Source organism: Acartia tonsa, chromosome 12, assembly GCF_053477335.1.
Source record: "Acartia tonsa isolate MP-2025a chromosome 12, ASM5347733v1, whole genome shotgun sequence".
Taxonomy (NCBI): Eukaryota; Metazoa; Arthropoda; class Copepoda; order Calanoida; family Acartiidae; genus Acartia; species Acartia tonsa.
This window is the reverse complement of record NC_137271.1, coordinates 4,133,180-4,158,906: the sequence shown is the minus strand read 5'-3', so window position 1 is coordinate 4,158,906 and position 25,727 is coordinate 4,133,180. Positions and strand designations below refer to the sequence as shown.

Sequence of the window (25,727 nt, the reverse complement as noted above, 5' to 3'; positions counted from 1 at the left end):
CAAAGCCATGCTGGAAAGTATTATTACCTTTATATTTCTTAGCATCTCCCTCGACACAGCCAAACTTAATTCTCTTGTACATGTACTTCAGGTTATTACTTGGCTCCCACCCTAGCTCTGCATGCTTCTTTCCTTTCTTTATATCCCAGATTATACCTCTCCTAGATAGATAGATAGATAGATAGATAGATATACAGATAGATAGATATTGGCTCCCACTCTAGCTCTGCATGCTTCTGTGATATAAAGTACATTTCTCTCTGCCTTGAGAGAAGTATATGTACTTGACAAATATAGCTTTAGTCTTGTGTTGTCTTTCTTGGAGCAAGGTTATTTGCTCTGCGATCTGACACAGACCTAAAGTGATTAAAGTGTTGTAATTCATTATACCTTATTTTATATAATTATATGTAATTGGATTAATACACATTATTAGAAGATTAACTGTTTGTTCTATTATACTACACGTCATTTTTGGCGCAGTTTAGTACGAACTTACGGCTCAAATTTTCTTTTACTTGTATTATTTCTTTTCTTTTTAGTTTTGTTCAGGCAATTTTGAGGTGGAACGATGAGCTTGGACATTGCTGAGTGGAGGAAGATGTCTCAGGAGGAGAAGGATGTGTATATGGTTAATTTCATGGCTTCGGTCAAGAATGAGATTCATGCTCTTGGGACTAGAATTGATAATGTGGTGGCGGAGATGGGTGGGCGTATATCGCCGCTGGAGAAGCAAGTTCAGGAGTTGACGGATAATGTTGAAACCAGCAGTGCCGCGGTTACAGGATTAGCTACTCGAATGGACGATTTCGATGAACGAATTGCTAAAGAAAAAGTATTTGTGGCTGCGTCTGATGTTGAAGGTAACATCAAGGACGAGAATGTGACGGTTGCCGATGGTTTTCCGCCTGGATTTATGCCTGGACAGCAACGGATTTTGGATCGAATTGCGCAGCAAAATAGTAATTTGAATAGCTCTATGCCTTGGCAGAGGACTGCAGGAGGATCTGTGCCAGAGGATAAACCTGGATTGTTTGTCAGCGGTTCTCGAACTATTTATGGAGGGATGCAAGATCAGGATGATAAGATAATAAAGCTATGGGAGCTTTCTAGAGTTGATGCTGAGGATAGCATTTTTAATGGAGTTCTCATGTGGTGGCCTGCTATATCTGAGGTCAAAGCGGAGGAGTTTAATACGGTCAACTTTTTCGAGGCTAGACTGAGTGCAATGCAGGTTAGTTGGTATAAATCTCTTGTTTATGTGCCTGATAGATCTTTGTATATATCGCAGGGGGAGGATAATGCCCATAGGTACAATGAGACGTGTGCTAAACTTGATGATCAGTTTAGGAAGCATGCACCGGAATTTTTAGCGGACGATAATGTGATTTTTTTCGATGAATATTTGGAGAGATTTTGGATGACTATTCGCGGTTATCATATGACTAATCATCAGGTGTGTAAAGAAATACTGTTCGAGAAGTGTGTGGGAGTGAGATCAGCTTGTGGTTATACACTTAAACCAGCAGATATTGAAAATAGATGATTAACCTTGAAAGGATATTTGTGTAAGATGCGTGAGACGTTTTTACCACCTGATATGAAAAATGTGTGTAAAGATGCGTATTTGTGTGTCAAACAACATGAAACTGATAAGATTGATGCCTTTTTTGATAAGATATTATCATTCTGGAAACCCGCTTATCCGAATCCAACTGAGGACATGTTTATGGATTTTTATTCTCAAGTATGTAATGTGGTTTTGTATCCAATGTTGGCTAATCAAATGCGTCAATTTTCATTGGATTTGGAGCATGACAGACAAGTGCGAATGATAACTAAGTTTCGAACTGAGTTAATAGTTAAAGCACAGCTGATTGTTAAAGGTTTACAGTTTAATCAAATTTCAGGATCAATGGCTAGAGGTTGCACAACAAATCAAATGGCATTAGCTAGAACGATGGTTGGTGGAGTTGGTTCTAAAACAAATCCTGTGACTATCGATCAGGTTAGTGATGAAGACAGATTATCATATGAGATAAATCAATGTGAGATTGAACTGACGAATTTGAAGGACCGGCTGAACTTATTCCTTTGATTGGCGCAATTCAAGGTGGTTTTACTTGTTTTTATTGCAATCGAAAGGGACATATAATGAGAGAATGTTTTGATATTAGGGATAAAAAGTTGCCTAATCCTAAGGGAAAGTACTATTTGAGGTATGGAAATAAGACGGGGCAAAAGAGTTTTAAGAAGGTAATGAAAATGGTACTGATAAAAAGAAGTTGGTCGGTGAAGTTGAGGGAGGGGCAAAGGATGATACGAAGGAAGTGTCATATGTAGATGGCATAGGAATATCTGATTATGAAGATGATCTTGTAGCAGAGGTTAATGCGTGGAATAGTTCAATTATAGATGAGATTTTATGGTATTAATATTTTGAATATATTAAGACCAACAAACCTTATTCCGTCTTCTGAATTTTACGCGGCATTGTTTGGGTTAATGCGCATTGTAAATAAACAAAACAAAATTAATAAAAAAGGAGTAAACAAAGCAACTCTAAAATTGTGATAGACATATTTTGAGGTTTTATTTGAATTCTGGATATATAACATTTTGTTAACTATTGAATACGGGTTTATGAGATTATGTTATTATGAAAATCAAGATATATGAATTTAGTTTTTTGTTTTGTTACACTAGAATTGGATATATTTATTTTTGTTTCAGACTATTGAGGTGTCTGACAGGGATAAGAATAATAAAGATTGAAGATGGTTTAATTTCAACGACAATAGGAATACAATTTTGTAAAATTGTTAAAAAAGTTGAATTTATTAATATTAATATTGCGATTTGATGAAGTAATTGGATAAAATTTGAAATTAGATATTTTAAAAAGAAATGGAATTTTGATGAAAAGCTGTAAATTGTTTAAATTTTGAGTCAGATATTATTGTTTTAAATATTTAGTTTAAAAACAATTATATTGCGATTTAGTGATGTCGATTCAGCAGAAAATTTTATGAAGCTTAAAATTTCATGAAGCAAAATTGTTATGATGCATTAGATATTTGTGTGGAGCTGTCTCTCTTCGTGGCAGTGAGGAGAAGGGGGGTGAGCCAAAGGCGCTGGTTTGCAAAAATTTGCAAGGAAAGTTTTGCGCTGTCTTTCGGAGTTGGTATGCGCAAGAAAGGTTTGCGCAGGGAGGTGGCTGCAGCGATGAGTGGGAGTTGGGCGTTGCATGCGCAAAAATACAGAGAAGTTGAGCTGCGCAAGAAAGTGCTCTCAGGTATGAAGAAAAATAGTTAGTTGTGTTTCAACTTTCAAGACTCTAATATATAATTCAAAAATAGCTGTGGATGCTATAAGTTATTATTCTGTAGAATAATTAGGTAAAATGATTATTGCATTAAACTGATTTATTGTATTAAGAATTATTTTTATTTTTATGTTGCTCGATATCTGATATATATTTGATTAATATTATATTTCTTAATACATATCATCTCCGATACATTGAAGAATTTATTTGTTTAAGTGTAAAACATTTATAATTAAGTTTTGGCATCTAAAATAATTGTATTGTATTTTAGATTGGTCGAGAAGAGGGGGTAGTTTGTGGTGGCTGAAATACAGTTCTAAACTTGGTCATTGTGGTGTGTTGGATATTGATATTGTCAGCTGGTGAGTTTTTTTTTAATTCTACTTTTGTGATATAGATTTATAAAATAGTTAGATTATCGTAGAGAATTAGATAGTTACAACCTCATAACTGTTGGTCTTTGGTTAGATAGCTATTTTTAATTTTCATGAAGAATCTGAGATGGCAGCTGAAGTTTACGTTCCAACGAGGATTGGTGACATGGAGATACTGGCCTTGGTGGACAGTGGGAATTCCCATGGCTGTCTTATATCTCAAGTGTTAGCTCGAAAGCTCGAATTTCCGATTGAGAAGACTGATTCAAAAGCATCCGGAGTCCAGGGCACCAGTATAAAGATTGATGGCGTTGCTCGGAATGTTGAATTTTGTATTGGAGGCCAAAGTTTCAGTGAAGATTGCTACGTGATTTCTGGCATGACTGTACCTATGAATCTAGGTAGTCATTGGCTTAATAGAAATCACGTAAAGACGATATTTGATAAAAGTGGAAACAAGATTGAGATGCATGGTGTCAGTGTGAATCTGGTGGCTAAACGGAATATTGTTGTGAAGAATTTAGTTCATACTGTTTTGGAGAAGGTTGAGAAAGCAAGAACTAAGAAACCTGAAGTTAATGTGGCTGAATTACAAGAACAAAAATGGATTAGTGCATTGAAAGAGCGAGTAGAAATTCCAGCATTGAGCACGGTTGCGGTGGAAGTTCTAATCAAAGGAAGTATGCCTGCAGGACAATTGTGTTACATAGCTCCTAGACAAGGTTATTGTAGCCGAAACAATCTTTTAATTAATGAAGGAATTACTGAAGTTGGAAAGAACGGTAGAATTATGAGTAAAATTACGAATTTTGAGACTGTTAAAAAATCTATTCCTGCTGGAACTTTGGTGGGAAACTTGTTTTTGGCGGAGAAGATAGCGATGCTGCAAGAGAATCGAGTTAAAGAAGATGTGTCAACTACGTTGAAGAAAATTCGTTTTATCAAGGATAAATTAAAATTGGATGAAGTTCCGTTTTTAAAGGATAATGTTTCTTTAAGAGAAAGAATAGTTGGATAGTTTTTGAAGAATTTTAAGGCATTATCAGTGGAGCCTACTGATATTGGATCTTGTACTTTAGAGGAATATGACATTCAGCTGGTTCCTGGGGCTCAACCTTTCAAGAATAGAATGATTAGACTTAATCCTCACCATGCAGAGAAACTTAAAGAACAGATTGATTTATGGTTGGAGACTGATGTTATAGAAGAATGTAATTCACCTTATAATTCTGGAATCTTTGCTGTTAAGAAGAAGGTGGGGAACACTAACGAGGTAAAGGTGAGATTTGTGCTGGACTATCGCTCATTGAATGCGATAACTGAGAAGATATGCTATCCTTTGCCCAACATTGGAGAGTTATTTGACAAACTGGGAGGAAAGAAGATTTTTACGTCTATTGATCTAACTTCAGCGTATAATTCGATGCATCTGAAGAAATCTGCCCGGAAATATACTGCATTTTGTTCCAACGGGCGGCAGTACTGCTTTAAGAGGCTGCCGTTCGGTTTAACCAACGCTCCAAGTGCGTTTGTTAAATTGATGGATAGAGTGATGGATCTGAGTCCTGAATTAAGGGCATTTTGTCTCATCTATTTAGACGATGTCCTGGTGTATAGCATGAATGTTGAGGAGCATCTGGAGCATCTAAATATATTGTTACGAACTTTTTGTGAAGAAGGACTCAAGATTAACCTTGGAAAATGTGCGCTGTTTGCAGAGGAAGTCAAATTTCTGGGGCATATCATAAATGCAGAGGGCATTTTCATGGACCAGGCATACATTGAGAAGATTAGAAGCTGGCCAGTACCTGAAACAGGCAAAGATATTCAAAGATTTACTGGTTTCATAAACTATTATGGTTCATATTTCAAGAATTTTTCTGATATTACGGCACCATTGAACAAATTTAGAAACAGTAGTACAATAGAATGGGACGAAAAAAGTATGGAATCTTTTATGAAGACTAGAGAATTGTTTTGTAACGAAATCAGTAAATCATTCCCAGATTGGTGGATGGAGGTAGAGCCGTTTATATTAGATACAGACTGGTCAGCTACAGCTATGTCCGCAGTATTAAGTCAGAGACAAAATGGTCAAGAATGGATGATCTCGTGTTGGTCACGAGTTTGTTCAACTCATGAAGCCAACTATGCAGCTCATAAAGGAGAATTATGTGCCTTAGTAAATGCTGTTGAGAGATTTGAGTGTTATTTAAGACACAAAAAATTTATTGTTAGAACTGATTCAGCTGCACTGAAACATCTATCTACCTGGAGACAAAATGGGTATTTGGTTGGTCTCACCATACGGTGGATCAACTTTTTCTCCACCTTCAGTTATGAGGTTGTACATAGGCAGGGCACCAAGCATACTAATGTTGATATATTATCACGTACTACGTTAGTGGATAGTAATAGTAAAATATCTAACTTATCGACGGACGAACAAGGAGACTTAATATTAGACACTGTGTATCAACTAGAAGATCCTAAATTATGTCTTATTGCAGGAATTGGTTCGGAGACAGCCAGTAAGATTGCGGCTCGCCTGAAGGCACGGGAGTTTGCACGCAGTCTGGAGAAGGACCAGGTGCTTCTAGAGGTAAGAAATTTTATTGTAAATATTGTTAAACCGACGTCCAGGGAATTGTCTCAAATGCCTTACCGTGGTAAACAAATATTGAAGTTCTATGAACACTTGACATTTCGTAATGGGTTAATTATATTCACTTCACCAATGAGGCTTCAGAAAGAGTTTCAATTTGTAGAAAGGGTATTAGTACCTATTGGAATGTATAATAAAGTTTTTATGTTGGCTCATGCAGATGTTACAGCGGGTCATAGGGGTTACCTGGAGACCTTAAGTAAGATAAACAGACATTTTATTTTTCCCTATGCGTCCAAATATGTAGCTGCGGCGGTTGCAAATTGTGTTATTTGTTTCAATAGACGTAAAAAACCAAGACATAATCACACGATTGAATTTTCACCTTTGGCGGGGGAGGCTATGGCAGAATTAGCGATAGATGCGATAGGACCATTAAATGAATGTGAATAAAATGGTGTTCTTTGTAAGCATATTTTGATAGTTGTTGATAGTTGTACTAGATATGTGTGGTTGTTTGCGATTGAGGATGTTAAGGCTGAAACAATTATTGAATGTTTGAAGCATAACTTATTTTCGGTGTGGGGTTTGTGTGAACGAATTAGGACTGACAATGCTCAAAGTTTTAAATCGAAAGTTTTCAGGGAGGTTTGTTTAAGATTGGGTATCGAACAAATTTTTATTCCCCCCTGTTCAGCACAGTCAAATTTTAGTGAAAGATATAACCAATCTGTATATTCGTTTCTAAAGACTGATATGCGTTTTCAAGATGGAGACTGGGCTCATAAACTCAAAGCTACGCAATTTTGTATGAACACTTCTTTCAATCGGAGGCTGGGATGTTCCCCTTATTTCAAGTTTTTCTTACGCAACCCCAAGCTTCCGTTGGACGCCTTTGACCCTCTCACACGTACCAAGATTAAACATATGAATTTTTCAGAGGTTTTGGACTGCCTTGAAAAGAACTGGCGAACAGGACAGGAGAGAACTGAGAAGTATTTACAGGTAGAGAATACAGAGAGGATAGGTAGACCGATTACTATGAATTCTTATTGTTATATTTTCTATGATGTTACTCAGATTGGTGTGGCTCGTAAACTCTGTTCTTTATGGGTAGGTCCATGTTTAGTGACAAAGGTGATTTCGGATAGTTTGTTTGAGGTTCAACCTTTAGAGCAGTGTAGACTTAAAGATAAGGGAGTTAGAATTGTGCCAAGAGATAAAATATATGTTATAGAGAGTACGATAGATTTGACTCCAGACGAAAAGATTGACATAGTTGTTACCGACAAGTTTTTTTCTGTGGACAACGATTTGAAGGTTAATTTTGATTTTCCTAATACTTTAAGAAATTTATCTTGTTCAGGCGTCACAGAGGAAGAAAGTAGTTGTTGCTCGAGTCCAGAAGTGGTTAGAAAATGGAAGGATGGACAACAGGTAACACAATCATCTTTTGAAGATTCTTTCTTGGGTGTGGGTTTATCGCAGCAAGAATCAAACGCAAATTTATCCAAAAGTAAAGAATGTTTGGATGATTTAGTTGAGGATCTTAGTAATACATTAGAAAGTACTCATATTTCTGAACAAGATAGCTTAGATAGTGGAGATAAAACTTAGTTAAATTCTACATATTCAACTATTAGTAAGGATAGTGTTTTTAATGGAAATTATTCGAATGATAATAGTTTGACAGACAATAGTTTGGGTGTAGAGGATATTAACATGGAATCGGCTAGAGAATTAGAGTCTCAAATGAGTATTTCAGAAGATACTTACTCAAAAGTTCAAGATAAAATTGTAGATTTGGAACAAAGGAGGGGAAGTGTTAAACGGGGAAGGGATGTTGAGGAGGATGATTTGGATAGATCATTAGATGATATTAAAACACAAAAAATGTCTGAAACTATTCCTGTGAAGGGGCGTCCAAAGGGTTCTACGAATGAAGTACAATTACAAAAATTGGATGAGGATAGACAGAGTAGGGATAAGGATAGATTGGAACGTTATTCTGTGGCGGATGTTGTAACTAGAAATCTTGCAAAATTAATTAAGAAATAATAATTGTAATAATTTGTATAATATTTGCAGGAGAAGATATGACCATGATCGTCAGGACCGTAACGGCAGACGTGGAGGTGGTGGAGGTGACAGGCATGATAAAAATAGAAGAGAAGCAAGTGACCGAGGGATGAGAAAATGGTCGCCTGATGCTAGTAGCTTGAAAAGTAGTCGTTTTGGACCTGTACCTGTAAAGAAACCAAAGGAGGACAGAGGTGGTGTCAGGTACTTGAATATTCTTTTCTTTGTTCTTGTGATGCAATCATATTGTTTTGTAATTGTTGGTTGTCTATATGCGTCACAGGATCCACGGTTGGCTGCTTATGATTGTTCTCAGATAAGTGCTGTTGAGTTGAGGTCAGCTGCTTGTTTACATGATAGGATGGAACTGGTTAGAACTGTTGAGTTACTTGGGTTGGCTGAAACTGATTTTATTTTGTCAGAAGCGATAAGTTGTGAGGTCAGATTAAAGTTGGAGCGTTGGTATTGCGGCACTGCAAGTCATGTGCATGTGTTGGACGTGCCACATGAAACACAGGTTGAGTTAAGTATGGATGAATGTAGAAGGGTTTTCCATTCTGGCAAGTATCAGTATGATGGTATCAGTTTTAAAGTGAATGTGGATTTGCCAACAGTTCATAGTTTTGTAGTAAATGGAACCTTGTCACCTTATAATGATGTTGGTGGAGAAAATATTCAATGCAAGACTCTGGGAGTATATGCACATAATAAGTGGTTTGACTTAGGTTTCGCTATTGGGACTTTGCATATTTTGGTAAAAAATACTCCTGTTTTAATTAAAGAAAAGGTTGTTATGGATTATGACAAAAAGATGATTGTGGCGAATTTTGAAGAGAATCATCTGTGGGCAACATCAACTTCACGTTTTTATCCATATGTAGTACGAAAACCAGCCAGTAATTTTAAAGTAGTTTTTCAAGACACATTCAATTTAACTACGTGGAATGATCAACTCTTTGTTTCTAATTTGGAGAGGAATATTTTAGTTAAAGTCATGGAAACGGAGAAATTTGTTTTGCAGCATTTGGATTTTAAGATTTTTGTAACAGAATTGGAAGGAATTAAGTTTTTAGAGGAACCGAAGGCGGCAGTTAGGAATTATTTTGGAGATATTTTGAAGCAAGAAGCCAGGTTTGATTTGAATGCTATGTTTTTGGCTAGTAGAGAAAGAAATGAAAGAATGATGGAACTGCTTAGTATATCTAAATGTGCTCAAACGGAGGTTAGGTCAAATATACAATTGCACCATGGGTTTAGGATTGTATACCTGGGAGAAATTGCTAAGTATAAAAATGTACGGCAGTTGAGATTCCTGTGAAATTAGGTGAGGATTATGGCTGTGCTGTAGGACATTTGTTAGTAGAGTATAAAGGTGAAACAGTTGGGATACAGGAATATAGTAGGATGGTAGTTACAGCAGCAGAGATAAATATGTTGAATTGTTCTCAAAGTCCGGTATTTTTGAAAATGACAGCTAATTTGTTTCTTGGTAATCAGTGACAGGGACTCGAGATTCTTCATATTAAGAATGAGAGATCTGAACATGTGGGGCAAAAGATTTTCTTGAACGATGAAAAAGTGTTTATCACTGATTTTAATAAGACCATTAAATATCAGGGACTGGAAGATTTTGAGGATTTTAATGGACAGGCATCTAAATTGGATTTTGTTGATCATAAACTGTCATTTTTCGATTAAGTTACAGGTTCCTGGTTTGGTCTACAACATTTGTTCAAAGATATACTACCATTGTTTGCCAAGTTTGTGTTGATTACTTTAATGTTGTTGTTAGTAATAATACCTATGCTGATAGTTTTGTATTGTTGCTGTTCTTGGTGTTATAAAAAGAGATTTACCGAAGAAGAATTAAATGCTAGGTTTAGACATTAAATTCATTATGTGATAAATCTAATTGTTTTATTTTTTGTAGGTTGGTCATGGCGGCAACAATGAATCAGCAGTTATTGAGTTCCGAAGAAAACGGCCGCAACAAACAACCTCAAGATGAGAGAAACCAAGTCAAACCTGGACTACCTGTTCGTGCATTGGTCAGTAATTCCGCGTCCAGGCTGGTGCTGATAATGTCACGTGTTGATTTACCTACGTTGAGTGTGGGACAAGCGTCGAACAATGTTTTTCTCAACAGTGAAGATATGCCACTCAAGGACTTGGTTCGACTTATTGATAATGAACCGAGGTTCAAGTTAAACCTCATTAATATGCTGTCACTACAGCTTGAGTTTGGTCGTACCATAAACTCACTAGAATGGACTATGGACAGGATTCCTATCTATACCAGCCAGAATTCACGACTCTTGAACTTATTGGCGGCGGATGAACACTCCAAAGCCATAAACCGCAAATTATTCTGGAATGAGATGAATAACCTCAACAGGTTAAGTGCTACCATATTTCTATCAAAGCTTGTTTGCGAAATGTTGCCTAGTCTGGTGCTTGTAGCAAAGATTGAGTTCCAGGATGGAGATGAAAGAAAAAGCTGCCAGACTTTGGGAGAATTGCTGCCTATAATCAAGCACATGGGGGAGCTGGATGACTGGCTCCAGCTGTCCAAAGTTTCTGTAATACCTGCGGATGGACGTATGAGCCTACAGTCTGTGCTGCGACAAGTAGATAATAGTATTGATGCTCGTTTGAAGACACAGGTTGTATCAGCTATTCGGCTTCTGGCGCATTGGCGTTGTTAATAAGATATCCTTTATCTTAAAACAGATGCCGTCTACAACTTTATCCGAGTTACAGAAGGAGTGGCTTGAGGGTAAGAATGAGCAGGATTTGACCGCTAAAGCTTTCATTGACGCTATTCATGTGAATGAATATGCATACCTGTCTGTATATATACCGCGAATTTTCAACGTAAATTCAGTGAGCTTGATTACCAGTGGTGAGATGCCAGCTGAGATATGCTATGTTCGAATGAATGCACAAAGAGCAATAATTGAGAAGCTTGTAAGTTCGACGTATGCAGGTGGTTTAGTCAACAGTGGAGTTGATGGGAGTCTGTTTGCATGGGAGATGCAAATGAGGATGAAACGTTTGCGTCCCACTCTTGCTAAACAGACGCTGCTTTGTGAGCCAGATACTACCCTAGAGGACGTGAAAAAGGAGCTCAGTTTGGAGTTAGATGGAAAGTTATATACAAGTTTGTTGTTTACAAATCTCGAATGGAAATTTAATCCTGAACACAGAGTGAATGATTTGTTCGATGGCGATTTTAAGTTGATCTCTCGGTTTGGGTTTCCTGTTTGTGCTCAGCAAGAACGTCCTCTGGATCAGAATATTCCTGTTTGCTTAGATCTTGAGTTATCAGGCCAACAATGAAAAGTTGATGAACATGCGTTGGAGGAAAAGAGGATGGAAGAAACGCCTGGGATATTAACGATGATTCGAAAATTCGAGGAGGAGGTGAGTCATAAGAATCAGAAGATTTTGGATAGCTTGGAGGAAGCTGACAACACGTCGACCTCGAACATGATATCGATAAATAATGGCTTTGATAGATGTCTAGTTATGCTTGGAGATCCGATGGCAAAGCTACCACAAGATGGCCTTTGTGATGAGACGGCTCAACTTGGAATCGATAATGAGGCTAACGTTCCTATGGATACTAATGAAGATTCTGGCAAGAAGGGAAGTAAAGCTGGCAACAGAAAATGAATATTATAGTTTTTTTTTATGTGTGTTAATTCATAGTTATTTATGTGTATTATGTGTTAATTTTTAAGTTTATTTGTAATGTTATTTGTCGAGGCATTAGTAGTCTCTGCTGACTCTATGTTGGTTAGAGATTTACGTTTTAATTTTATTTGTCAATGTTTTTATTTGTCAATGTATGAAAAAATTAAAAAATATATAAAAAAAACATAAAGAATAAAAAGAAAAAAAAAAAACATAAAGAGTTGAAAAAAAAAAAAAAAAAAATCAATATGACATACAGGTGTCATACAGATCTGAACAATAAAAAAAAAAAAATTATTATGACAGGTGTCATACAGATCAATCATTATTTAGTTGATAAGCATTCAATGCTACATATAAAATATTTTGTGAAATAAAATGTAATAACATATTTGTTTATATTCAATATGTAATGTTACAATTTCGAAATTTATGTTTTATTATTAAGTCGGGGAGAAATGTAATATAAAGTACATTTCTCTCTGCCTTGAGAGAAGTATATGTACTTGACAAATATAGCTTTAGTCTTGTGTTGTCTTTCTTGGAGCAAGGTTATTTGCTCTGCGATCTGACACAGACCTAAAGTGATTAAAGTGTTGTAATTTATTATACCTTATTTTATATAATTATATGTAATTGGATTAATACACATTATTAGAAGATTAACTGTTTGTTCTATTATACTACACGTCACTTCTTTCCTTTCTTTATATCCCAGATTATACCTCTCCTAGATAGATAGATAGATATACAGATAGATAGATATACAGATAGATAGATAAACAAATAGATAGATAGATAGATATAGGCTCCCACCCTAGCTCTGCATGCTTCTTTCCTTTCTTTATATCCCAGATTATACCTCTTCTAGATAGATAGATAGATATACAGATAGATAGATATCATGAAATAAATAAATAAAAAATTTTGCAGCAGGGGAAAAAAATTAATCCTGTGCAGAATATACACCTCTGAAATACTATAAGTACTAAAGTCAATACATAGATAGATACCTGTCTTTACTAATACTGGCTAGCTTCATACTATCCAGGGAGGAAGGGAGGGGACAATGGATCGAATATTCAATTTTTATGAGTCTCAGACTTTGGGGACTGGCTTAAAGGGAATGTGCAAGAATTTAGCAGTTTCTGACTGAGTTTGGGGACTTGCGCATAGAATGCCGCTACTCGTTATGTATGTTTTGAATATTGCAGACGGGGAGAAGGGATAAGGGAAGTGGGGGAAAGGGAAATAAACACTCGTTGTGTTAGTTTGGAATGTAGCAGACGGGGAGAAAGGAGAAGGGAGGTGGGGGCAAGGGGCAAGGGAAATAAACAGAATAAAAAGGGGCAGTCATATTCTTGCTAGCAGCTGGCCGGGTCCAATAATCTTTTAATATAAAAATCACACCAAAAAACCTCAATATATTTCATCAAAAACAAGTTGTGATTTCACTTTACATGACGCTATGGAAATCTATTATTCAATTAACAATCCCTTTATAATTTCCTACAAATCTATATGATTGAACTGGATTTCATGCCCTTTCTTTGATAACTCTTATATTGAATTAATTGCCCATTGTCCCCTCCCTTACTCCCTGATACTATCAGTACCAGAGTCAATACAAAGATAGATATAAATATAAATAGATAGATACCTGTCTTTACTAATACTGGCTAGCTTCATACTATCAGTACTATAGTCAATACAAAGATAGATATAAATATAAATAGATAGATACCTATCTTTACTAATACTGGCTAGCTTCATACTATCAGTACTATAGTCAATACAAAGATAGATATTAATATAAATAGATAGATACCTATCTTTACTAATACTGGCTAGCTTCATACGATCAGTACTATAGTCAATACAAAGATAGATATTAATATAAATAGATAGATACCTATCTTTACTAATACTGGCTAGCTTCATACTATCAGTACTAGAGTCAATACAAAGATAGATATAAATATAAATAGATAGATACCTGTCTTTACTAATACTGGCTAGCTTCATACTATCAGTACTATAGTCAATACAAAGATAGATATTAATATAAATAGATAGATACCTATCTTTACTAATACTGGCTAGATTCATACTATCAGTACTAGAGTCAATACAAAGATAGATATAAATATAAATAGATAGATACCTGTCTTTACTAATACTGGCTAGCTTCATACTATCAGTACTATAGTCAATACAAAGATAGATATTAATATAAATAGATACCTGTCTTTACTAATACTGGCTAGCTTCATACTATCAGGGCTGAAGTCAATATCATCAATTTCTTTGTCGTGTGTTGTAAATTCATGAACTTTGGATAACTCTGGGAAGGACCACACCCTGAAAAATAATATTAGGTCTATCTATTTTTTCATACTTTTAAAAATATTAGAGGCTACCCTTGTATTTGAGTAAAACACTAGAAGGGGAAGGGGTTAAATAACTGGATCTCACCGTCACAGTGTCCTTGTGTCGACTCTCAATTGGGTAATTGAAAATCAACCAATGGTGTCGATTATATTAACACAGCCAAGTAACAGAAAACAATTTGGTAGCAGAAAAAAAGGTCATTGAAAAAGTGAGGTAGGTAGTTATCTGTATATACATAAGATCTATACAATGAATTGTTTACCCCTATGATCAAGGATAATGGATTTATTATTACTTGGATGTTACATCAGATTTTCATCTTCTTTAATAAAGTATCAACCCCCTGTCCCAAAATTAAGGGTGGTGGATAAGATAAACCCTTGATAATGATCTACATCCCCCCCCCCCCCTCCCCTCCTGATCAAATACAGCCAAGAGAGGTGTCTGGGTAACAAAAGAGATATTTTTAAAATAATTTCCTGACACTAAAACTAAACCCCCTCAAATATGATAAATGTTCTCAAATTCGTTGGCTTGAAATTTTTTGGACTTTCATTTAATCTTGAAAGTAAAACTTTTCCACAAATACCTTTATCTACAGAAGGGTTAATTTTGTTTATATTCAGTGGCTGTGATTCAACAAATTAATTCAATTTGAAATTGCTGAAAACTGGCGTAAATTTTTTCTGTAACAAAAGGGAAGTGGGTAAGAAGGAGGGGGAAAAAGGTAGTGGGTTGTCGAGAAATTTAGAATTGTTTGTCAGAATCCTGGTCTCTTGTCCCTGGTTGATATAAGTACGTGGTGTACTTAAACCTATTGTCCATTGTCCTATCCCTTAAGATCCATGGAACCTACCTGACATTTCCGTCGTCTCCACCACTAGCCAATAGTTTACTGTTATAGCTTATTCTTACTACTTTACCATACGGTTCCTAAATAGATAGATAGATAGTTAGATGTTGTTGTTTTGGCTGCTCATGGTCAGTTTCCGGTCCGGGTAGTCATCAGTGGGGTGAGGGGGGGGGGGCGTGGGCTTATGGTGGGGGCTCTGGAGGGGGGCGTTGGAGGGGAGGAAGGCTGGTGAAACTTGGATGGGAGGAGAGGAAGGCAGCTACATGGGTGGGATTTTGCCAGAGGTCCATAGGAGTAAGATTTGTAGGATTATTTGGGCATGAAAAGAGGTGCTGGACTGTTTCTGGGGTAGGATTAACAGGACAGGATGGGCAGTTGGGGGTAAGAGAAGCGTTGATGGAATGGAGGTAGCTTTGGAGTTTAGGACAATAGTTGGATCTTAATTAAGAGAGGATGGTTCTGTAGTGCCTGGGGAGTTGGATTTCGGAGGGGTTGATGTCAGGGGGAGCTTGATTAAGGACAGGATTAGGGGGGTAAGAATTTATGGCTTGGGTGACAGCTGAGGTGTGGAGTCTGGAGATTGTGGATTTGTAGTTTGTGGGAAGGAGGGTGTTGATAGATAGATAGATATATTAACATAATGTTTACTGTTATAGCTTATTCTTACTACTTTACCATACGGTTCCTAAAAAAATAGATAGATAGATAGTTAGATAGAAATATAGATAGATAAATAGATGGATAGAAAGAAAGATAGATAGATATATTAACATAATGTCTACTGTAAAAGCTTATTCTCACTACTTTACCATAAGGTTCCTAAAAAAATAGATAGATAGATAGTTAGATAGAAATATAGATAGATATATAGATGGATAGAAAGATAGATAGATAGATTTATTAACATAATGTCTACTGTAAAAGCTTATTCTTACTACTTTACCATATGGTTCCTAAAATAGATAGATAGATAGTTAGATAGAAATATAGATAGATAGATGGATAGAAAGATAGATATATTATCATAATGTTTACTGTAAAAGCTTATTCTCACTACTTTACCATACGGTTCCTAAAATAGATAGATAGATAATTAGATAGAAATATAGATAGATAGATGGATAGAAAGATAGATATATTATCATAATGTTTACTGTTATAGCTTATTCTTACTACTTTACCATACGGTTCCTAAAATAGATAGATAGATAGTTAGATAGAAATATAGATAGATATAAAGATGGATAGAAAGATAGATATATTAACATAATGTCTACTGTTATAGCTTATTCTTACTACTTTACCATATGGTTCCTAAAATAGATAGATAGATAGTTAGATAGAAATATAGATAGATAAATATGTACAAAGATAAAAAAAATGTTAAGTTGTGTTCTTTTGTCCATTTGTAATGGTAAGTTCTGTATGTCATCTTATTCTAGACAGCTTTCTGCGGATATTAAAAGAGATAATTATAATATCCAACAAAACTGGCATACGATGCTATACATGAGTTTTCAGTATGGCTGAGAAATGGTTATAATCGATTATCGATTATAATCGGATATCGATTAGTTTGGAGCCATACTATAATGATATAAAATTCTCACTTATGCACTTAATGTTAAATACGAAGAAAAAAAACACCCATCCAAAAACACATTGACTGTATTTTGCTTGTTTAATAATAATAACAGCAACAACTTAAGGGTTACATTTTTGTATCCGCGGTCAACTCATAAAAAATATCAGGGATCTAGAGGGATAAGTCAATGGCACATACATTGATATACATCCCATTCCCCAGTGATGATACACAAAATAACCCCTTCAGTAGATTATAACTAGTGATTGAAACGTTTGGACACTCAACTTAATTAACCAAACAAACAAAAGGGGGGGGGGTTAATGCAACCATCTCGTAATCAATGTTTAAATGGCACTTTCCATCTGAAATCTTGCATGAGTAATCCTTGGTAGGTCTATTTTCCCTAAATCAAACAAAAAGTTGAAAAAGTAACGGCTGACGGCTCAGCCGTTTTTTTGGCTATTTTTAGGGCAAATCTGTCATAAATTACGTAGGAATCAACTTTTGAAACATATTTTTGCTTTAAATCATGTGAAATGATACAAAAAAAAATCATTTTTTAGATTTCTAGTACCAGCAACTACCGGCTAGAACCGTTTGAAAACGTTTTAGAGCGGGAAAGAGTATTATGTGGAGATAGGTTTCGTGATGGATTTACCTTCAAAATAGCTTTAAAATGGCTAGACGGCTGAGCCGCCAGCCCTTAGCCGTTAATTTTCCAATTTTTTGTTCGATTTAGGGAAAATATACCTACCAAGGATTACCCATGCAAAATTTCAGATCGAAATCCGAACTCTAAGTGCCATTTATACATTGATTACGAGATGGTTGCATTAAACCCCCCCCCCCCCTTAAATAAAAGTTCCCAAAGTTATTGGGCCAACAATTAAGAAAACGTTATTATAATAAAACTTTGGGGACTAGTGTAATGAACAACCCAATGTCCCCACCCTTCTTTAAAAAAACTACTTTACCTTTGGACTATAATCAATCTGAACTTTTTTCAAGGGCTCCACATGGAACACAATCTTTCTCTAAAATTTAAAAAATATTTCATACATTTAAAGTAAAACAATAGAGGGAAAAGGGGTTTAATAACTGTATGTTCCAACCCGTGGACCACGTGCCGACTTTCAATTGGGCCTTGGAATAGCTAACACAGCCAAGTCGCTACAAAAGAACAGAAATCAATTTTCTAGCAGACAAAAAGGGCCTCTACCACTTGGGCAAGGTTATACATCTATATTCGATTTCTGTCTTTCAGTGAGCAATAATTTTCAATTTTTTTTTAGTAAATAGGTAGATGTTTAATCAAACCATTATATTATTTTGAAACTTGTTGATTAAATCTATGTCGACTTTGTAATGATGGTTTATTAATATAAGTGAAATGCTAGCTTGCGTAAACAAACACGTAAAAAACACGCGTAAAATCTGTATTTTTCGCGCATTTATGTGCGCTGCATGATAAATGTGCATTATTGAGTAATGCCTGCCTATTTCAGATTATTTGTAGGGTATCTTTTGTTGTTTAAAAGTAGGGTTGGGCCGGATACTTTTTTGGCCGGATACCGGATATCCGGCTGATTTCTAATGCCGGATATCCAGTTCCGGCCGGATATCTAGCCAACGTTCGATATCCGGCAAATTACCGGATATCTGGCGTCAAAAATCAGCCGGATATCATGTAACCGGATAGTTTTAATATCCTGTATTGGCCGGATATTGAAAATGACCGGATATCCGGCGCAACCCTAGTTTAAAGGTCATTTTACCACTAGAAGTAGCCTTTACAGTTCATTGATTTTTGGAGATAATCGATCCTAGAAAAATATTACCGTGAACTGCACCTAATCCTAACTTTCTACGGAGGAAAATCTTTCAACTTTATGAAAATAATCATTTATTATAGACACTAATAGACAATGAGTTTTATAACTTCAACAATTGAAAAATTAATAAAGCCTTTTATCTTATTTAAACAGCCTAAACGTTTCTTTTGAACCATTAACAAAACTGCAACATCCTTGAGTAGCGAAGTACATTAAAAACAGCAAAACAAACGGACAAATTGTCACTTATATTTAAAGTAGATAGATACTCAATGGTTTGAACAATCTAAATCCTTATATAAATGTTAAAGATGTTTTATCTGTCTGTCTGTCTAAAGGATGTTGCTAACCGCTGAACCAATATGATTCTCATTTACAGAGTTGCTTCTCAAAGGTTCGGAAAAGGTTTTTAACTATTTTGGGGAAGGTTACGAAGTCGACCTCGACCCCCCCCCCCCCGTCCCGAGAAAGAAAATAAAGATTACTCCAAATTGTTTCTGACGGACAAACGAACAATCTAAATTTAGAAAAATGTCACCATTTATAAAAAGCAATTAAGAGGCCCCTCTTTTATTATTCAGATTTCAACTAAATATAAAAATATAATTTTGCATTTTTTAATCTAACAAGTTGATATAATTAAATATAAATGATAAGCGATGTTGTAATATAACTAAAACAATTATGCCAATAAGTAAAGCATCAATGGAAGCTAAAATTATCCAGAAATGTTAAAAATTATTGGTTGAAAAGTCTAATTACTACTCCCTCCCTGATTAAATATACAACCTTAAAGTCTAAATATTATCAGCAAAAGTATTCTTTTTCAAAACTCACATCGGCAGTGGGTACCGAGATCTTAAGCAACAGACAAACATAAAACATCCTGTTACTTTTGTATAAGAATATTCGTAACCTTAATATGTAGGGAAGCCGCGCTTATGAAAAAAGACGCAACAAATATCTAACAAACGTTTATGACAATAAAATTAATGACATTTAGAAAAAAAACAAGGATGATAACATCCTTAAGTAGCGAAGCACAAAAACATCTTGAAATGGATCAACGGATATGCAAAACACAACAAAAATCACGATACCCTTAAAAAGCATGACCGGCAGACAGACAGAAAGAAAATAGTCTAGATGCGCATATGCCATAGGATTCTTAACTAAAAATCTAAGCTGTCTATCCTCAAAAGCAGACGAGAATATCTCAAAATCCCCAAAGCGTTACGGAATAGCTGACGGAGAGAAAAAAAATGAATTATAGAGTAGCTTGGCTACTAACAAGAATTAGTGTATGTTATGATCTTCAAAAGTGAATAATAGCCTTTTTATGAATAAATCATTAGCTCTTTTATCTCTTTAAAAACGTACGTCAACAAAAAAATGATTCAGTATCGTTTACAATAAAGATTTTTCAGGGATCTAAAATTATGAGACAATGGCCGATAAAATGTTCATCCCGGGCGTCAGGCGTGTTATTATTAGAATTATTGGTGTAGACGGGGGGTGACCCTTTAACCATCCCCAATCCATCTGTCTGTCTGGCTGCCTATCTATCTATCTATCTTCATACCTCTACACTGTCAGGCGTGTTATGAGTAGAATTATTGGTTGGGGCTGGGGTTGACCCATTAGCCATCCCTAACCCATCTGTCTATCTGTCTGTCTGTCTGTCTGTCTGTCTGTCTGTCTGTCTGTCTGTCTGTCTGTCTGTCTGTCTGTCTGTCTGTCTGTCTGTCTGTCTGTCTGTCTGTCTGTCTGTCTGTCTGTCTGTCTGTCTGTCTGTCTGTCTGTCTGTCTGTCTGTCTGTCTGTCTGTCTGTCTGTCTGTCTGTCTGTCTGTCTGTCTGTCTGTCTGTCTGTCTATCTATCTATCTATCTATCTATCTATCTATCTATCTATCTATCTATCTATCTATCTATCTATCTATCTATCTATCTATCTATCTATCTATCTATCTATCTATCTATCTATCTATCTATCTATCTATTTATCTATCTATCTTCATACCTCTACACTGTCAGGCGAGTTATTAGTAGAATTATTGGTTGGGGCGGGGGGTGACCCATTAGCCATCCCTCCCCCACGATGTCGTAGGCCAGAGGATTCAGAAATATGTCGTTCTCTAAATATTTCAAAAAGTTAGGTATTTATCGCATCGTTATATTAGACAGCTTCCACAATCACATATATTAAAAGAATACCTAGGTAATTAAAATATTTTAAAAATACCAGTTTTATTACTGAGAGGACGGAGGCCCGGGCCAACAAAACTAGTACCTATTGTTTTAGGATTTTTATTCTAATACACATATGGTTATAATTAAGACCAGTTTGACATAATAAGCGCATTTGACTGAATTACACGAAAAAAATCACCCTCAATTTCTGGTGAATATTTCTCTATCAAAAAAGCGTCAATAAATCACTTGGTCTGCCTGTTAAATACCTTTTTTATTTTGCTTTGCTACTTATGAATGTTGAATCCTTGTATATTAAAATTTCTTACCTTCCCAAAGTTATACTGTAAATTTGACAGAATTCGTTATGGCCAGCGGCTACATACACCTAAATAAATAAAGTAGTAAAGGTTTATGTCTGAAGCTTAAGATCTCAATAACTACTGAAATGTTCTTCTTTTTGGGATGCATTATATAGGTCCTGGGGTGTTTTTTCATATTTATGATCTAAGCCTTAGGATGGTTTTAAGCTATTTTCTTTCTCTTCAACAACCCTTTGAATACATCATACCTCTAGATGCTACGGGCGCAACCGCTAATAGGGTCCTAGGACAAACGAAGGAGTCCAAAACAGCGGAGTGGACAAACGCAGAAGTGGACCCTTAACCCTTAATTATGTATTAATATCATATGGGATAAGATAATGAACGATAATTTAATGTACAATCCCTTGCCATTGATGACAAACAATATAACCCCACTAGAAGATTTCATTTTTTTAAGTTGAAAAGTTTGAACAGTGCTAGTTTGAACCAACCAATCAAGATTCAATAAAAGTACTAAAGTATTTCAGCCAAAAAAAGAGAGATCAGCATATAAAAGTTACAAGAATTTTGATTGCATATTAAGAGCATAAAGGAGTAAGTTTTTTTTTGTTTGTTGTAAAATATTTCAGCATTTAGGCTTTTGAGTATTCATCATTTAGATTCAAGTATTGGGATGGTTTTGATCCAAGACCCAAAACAAATATACCGCTTCTATGCAAACCTAATTGAACCAGAAATTTCTAAGCTTTTAAGCATCAAACAAAGAAACCTTACTTTACTTCTAAGGATCTATGGTAGAATTGAACAAGTATAAGAATGTACATTGTTAGCGTAACACTAAAATACTGAAAAATTAAAATCAAATGAGGAATAGTTATTTGTCGCATCGTATTATATACAGCTATCCGCGGAAAGTAAAACTATAAGATTAATTCCAGTTTTGTTACCCCCAAAGATCCGAGCTAACAAAACTGGTATTAATATTATATTTTTTTATTTTTCGTAGAAAATTGTCTTTCGATACATACGAAATACGATATGATACATGATTTTTCAGTATGGCTCAGAACCTGTTTTAATCCAGCGGATAATAATCAGTTTCGAACAATACCTGCTGACGGTTTTTGTATAAAAATTAAACAACAACAAAATCTATACTAACATAAAAACAAAATAATAAGAAGCTTTGCTTTGAAGAAAATGAATTTTGAAGGTATGATATTGCGAAAAACCTTAAAAGGTCTTTTTTTTATTATAAAAGACTTTTACTAAATGACGAAAATAGTCTTTTTAACACTTACCAAGAAAGCTTAACCTTTATTTCTTCAGAAAAAGATGAAAATCTTATTCTGTTTTATCTACAAAAGATTTCTGTTTAATTTTTTAACTTTAATTTTAAGAGCAAAAGAAATTAATCATTTAACTTATTTTTAATCCATAGATTAAGCTCTCAATCAAAAGAAAAATCTGTCTGCCTGTCTGTGTGTCATTGTAACTGTCTGTCTATCTATCTATCTATTTATATATATATTTATCTGTCTATCTGTAAAGGTTTACCTTTAGAGGAAGATTATTATTTGAGATGGACCTAGCAGACATTGTCATCACATCTGTCTATCTATCTATCTATCTATCTATCTATCTGTATATCTGTCTATCTGTCTATCTATCTATCTATCTATCTATCTATCTATCTATCTATCTATCTGTATATCTGTCTATCTATCTATCTGTCAATGTTTACCTTTAGAGGAAGATTATTATTTGAGATGGACCTAGCAGACATTGTCATCACATATGTCTATCTATCTATCTATCTATCTATCTATCTATTACCTTTAGAGGAATATTATTATTTGAGATGGACCTAGCAGACATTGTCATCACAGAAAACTCCCCAGTATAATACCTGAATATAGAAATGGAGTATTTTTTTGCGTAAATCCATAAAGTTTGATGTTGGGTTGTAGTTAAATGTTCTTATTCATTCTTAGCTAATATCCTCTTAGAAATTTCTTTTTTAATTCTGAAAATTTTGGTTCAGTGGTTTAATAAGGCGAACAAAATAACTTCGTATAATAGGGTATATCTAACTGACTATCTATCTATCCATAGAGTTGTCTGTATGTCAATTTGTCTGTGTGTCTGTCTGTCTATCGATGTATCTATCTATCTATCTATCTATGTTACCTACCTTGTAACACTGTCTCCACTACATTTACCTCCATCCGTGCTATCTATCTATCTATCTATCTATCTATCTATCTATCTATATGTCTGTCTGTCTATCTGTCCCAGTGTCCATCTTACCTTGTAACACTGTCTCCACTACATTTATCTCCATCCGTGCTAATCTGTCTGTCTGTGTGTCTATATGTTTGTCTGTGTGTCTGTCTGTTTTTCCGTCTGTCTATCTATTTATCTACTATACCTTGTAACACTGTCTCCACTACATTTATCTCCATCCGTGCTAATCTCAAAAATTTGAAATCCATTTTTTACACCTGATCATTTTTTGTTGATAATACCATACATTTATTATACTCCAGTAACAGGATGTCTGCCTGCCTGTATGTATGTCCGGTAATATCTCATAATCAGATGGACCTATTTTTCGGGATAGTTTTATTTTGGTCCAGTGAAGGTTAAAGCTTATTGTAAGGGGATACGACATCTTAACACCCTTCTTCCATAAAAAAAGAAGAAAATTCCTTCTTTATATTTCGACTCCCCACCTAAATACAAAACTTATGTAGGTAATTCTTTACGTACAGTAACAAATAACATATAAACAAGGATGACAATATCAATAAAATAAAACGTTACGTAAAAACTGACCTTAAAAATTGGGAATGCCCCACCTCCCCCCCCCCAAAAAAAATGAAAAATCCCTCCCCCCAAATTTTTTTTTACTTTTTCTGTTAAAATCTAAAATAAGAAATTGGGTTATTAAATTCGACTCTCTCCTCCTCAAGTGCCCCCTAGAGGCCTCTAGGGGCGTAGCCGCTAGTATAAAAAAAGTAGGTATACGCTTCTAATGAACATAATTGAACTTGTATATTTACAAATAAATTAATTTTCCACATTATCTCTCTAATTCTTTTGAGTTAACTTATAAATAGTTTAGGTATATTGATTAGTGATTGATATTTCAAAGAAAAACTAATTTTCTAAGTAAAGTTTTTTATTATTTTAAGAAGGGATCAAGGTATAGGTCAATAGAAGAAAAAAAAAGTACAAAGCAAATCTCTATGTAAAGATATTCATAAATGGAATAAGAAATTGGGGTACTTGCTTACATGTGGTAGACTGGAGCACCGAAACCCCCCCCCCCCCCCGCTTAGTTTTGACAAAAATTAAAAATAAGGGGGGGGTAGTTTTTTAATGTCTGGAAAACGGCAAGGAGGAAAAGTGCAGGGCAAGGCAAAGACTTTTTGTTCAAAACCCCCCCCTTAATTTTGAAGAAAATCAAAAATAAGGGGGGGGGGGGTAGTTTTTTCACTGTACAACACGCCAGAAAGTTGAGTGAGGTAAATCAAGTAAATCCAGTATACCAGAGGGGAAACCTTATTACAGGGATATTCATGTTTTGGGGCATAATTTCCTTATTTATTGACTGATTTTAGTAATTGATGTATCCCTGAACAGGTAGTCTTAAGGAGAATATATCAGAAGTGTTTTCATGGGGACTGAGGGGGAAAGGGGGAAAAGGGAAGGAAGGGGACAATTTCTTTACTTTTCACCATAGACTTGTTATTTATTGTCCAAATTTAGTGATTGATGTGTTTTTGGAAAGGTAATCTTTAGGGGAATACATTAGAAGTCTTTTTATAGGGAAGGGGGAATGGGGGAAAGGGGAAAAAGGGAGGGAAGGGGACTATTTCTTTACCTTTCACCATAGACTTGTTATTTATTGTCCAAATTTAATGATCAATATATTTTTGAGGTATTATGACAAACCCTAGATACATCAAACAGTAGATGAACAATTGCTATGCAGACAAACACTAGACACAACATAAGCTAGATATGACAAACGCTAGAATACAACAAAGGCTAGATTTTTCTAAAAGTGACAAACAATAGAAACAGGCCTAAGGCAAATGAAAGAAAAAATCTGGCGTTATCCTCTTAGGAAAATTTTGATCAATCTTAAAAATTTTGGTCACCCCCCCCCCCCCCCCCTACAGAGTTTGAATTCAATCTAAGTCTTTGCCTTGCCCTGCACTTTTCCTCCTTGCCGTTTACCAGACATTATAGGCAAGGCAGAGATTGAATTCAATCTAAGTCTTTGCCTTGCCCTGAACTTTTCCTCCTTGCTGTTTTCCAGACATTATAGGCAAGGCAGAGTTTGAATTCAATCTAAGTTTTTGCCTTGCCCTGCAGAAAAATTTCAAAAAACTTTTAGGTTAGGTAAGGTTAATTTATAGGCTAGCTAGGGAGCTGAGCACTGCAGCCACATATGT

The 25,727-nt window shown here is 35.3% G+C and overlaps 1 protein-coding gene and 1 long non-coding RNA gene across 6 annotated transcripts in view; both read right to left on the bottom strand.

Annotated features, from left to right (window-relative positions):
* Positions 1-25,727, bottom strand: part of LOC145334262 (guanine nucleotide-exchange factor SEC12) — a 38,503-nt gene that overhangs the window by 8,356 nt on the left and 4,420 nt on the right. For 3 of the 5 annotated variants that reach the window (XR_013884781.1, XR_013884782.1, XM_080179640.1), the window contains exons 3-10: positions 23,693-23,765; positions 23,098-23,170; positions 21,265-21,323; positions 20,766-20,880; positions 17,889-17,948; positions 15,330-15,406; positions 14,327-14,443; positions 28-161 (exon numbers count right to left, since the gene is read on the bottom strand). Coding sequence is in view for 1 of the 5 variants with exons in the window: in XM_080179640.1 (XP_080035766.1) it covers positions 28-161; positions 14,327-14,443; positions 15,330-15,406; positions 17,889-17,948; positions 20,766-20,880; positions 21,265-21,323; positions 23,098-23,170; positions 23,693-23,765 (708 nt within the window). In the remaining 4 variants the exon portion in view is untranslated. Of the gene's footprint in view, positions 1-27; positions 162-14,326; positions 14,444-15,329; positions 15,407-17,888; positions 17,949-20,765; positions 20,881-21,264; positions 21,324-22,818; positions 22,874-23,005; positions 23,037-23,097; positions 23,171-23,692; positions 23,766-25,727 lie in introns of those variants that run through there. The other 2 variants (XR_013884783.1, XR_013884784.1) reach the window with 2 other exon arrangements.
* On the bottom strand, positions 12,785-13,130 carry LOC145334267 (uncharacterized). Its single transcript, XR_013884787.1, has 2 exons — positions 13,096-13,130; positions 12,785-12,949 (listed from the first exon to the last, which is right to left on the bottom strand). It is a non-coding gene; the product is annotated as an uncharacterized LOC145334267 (long non-coding RNA).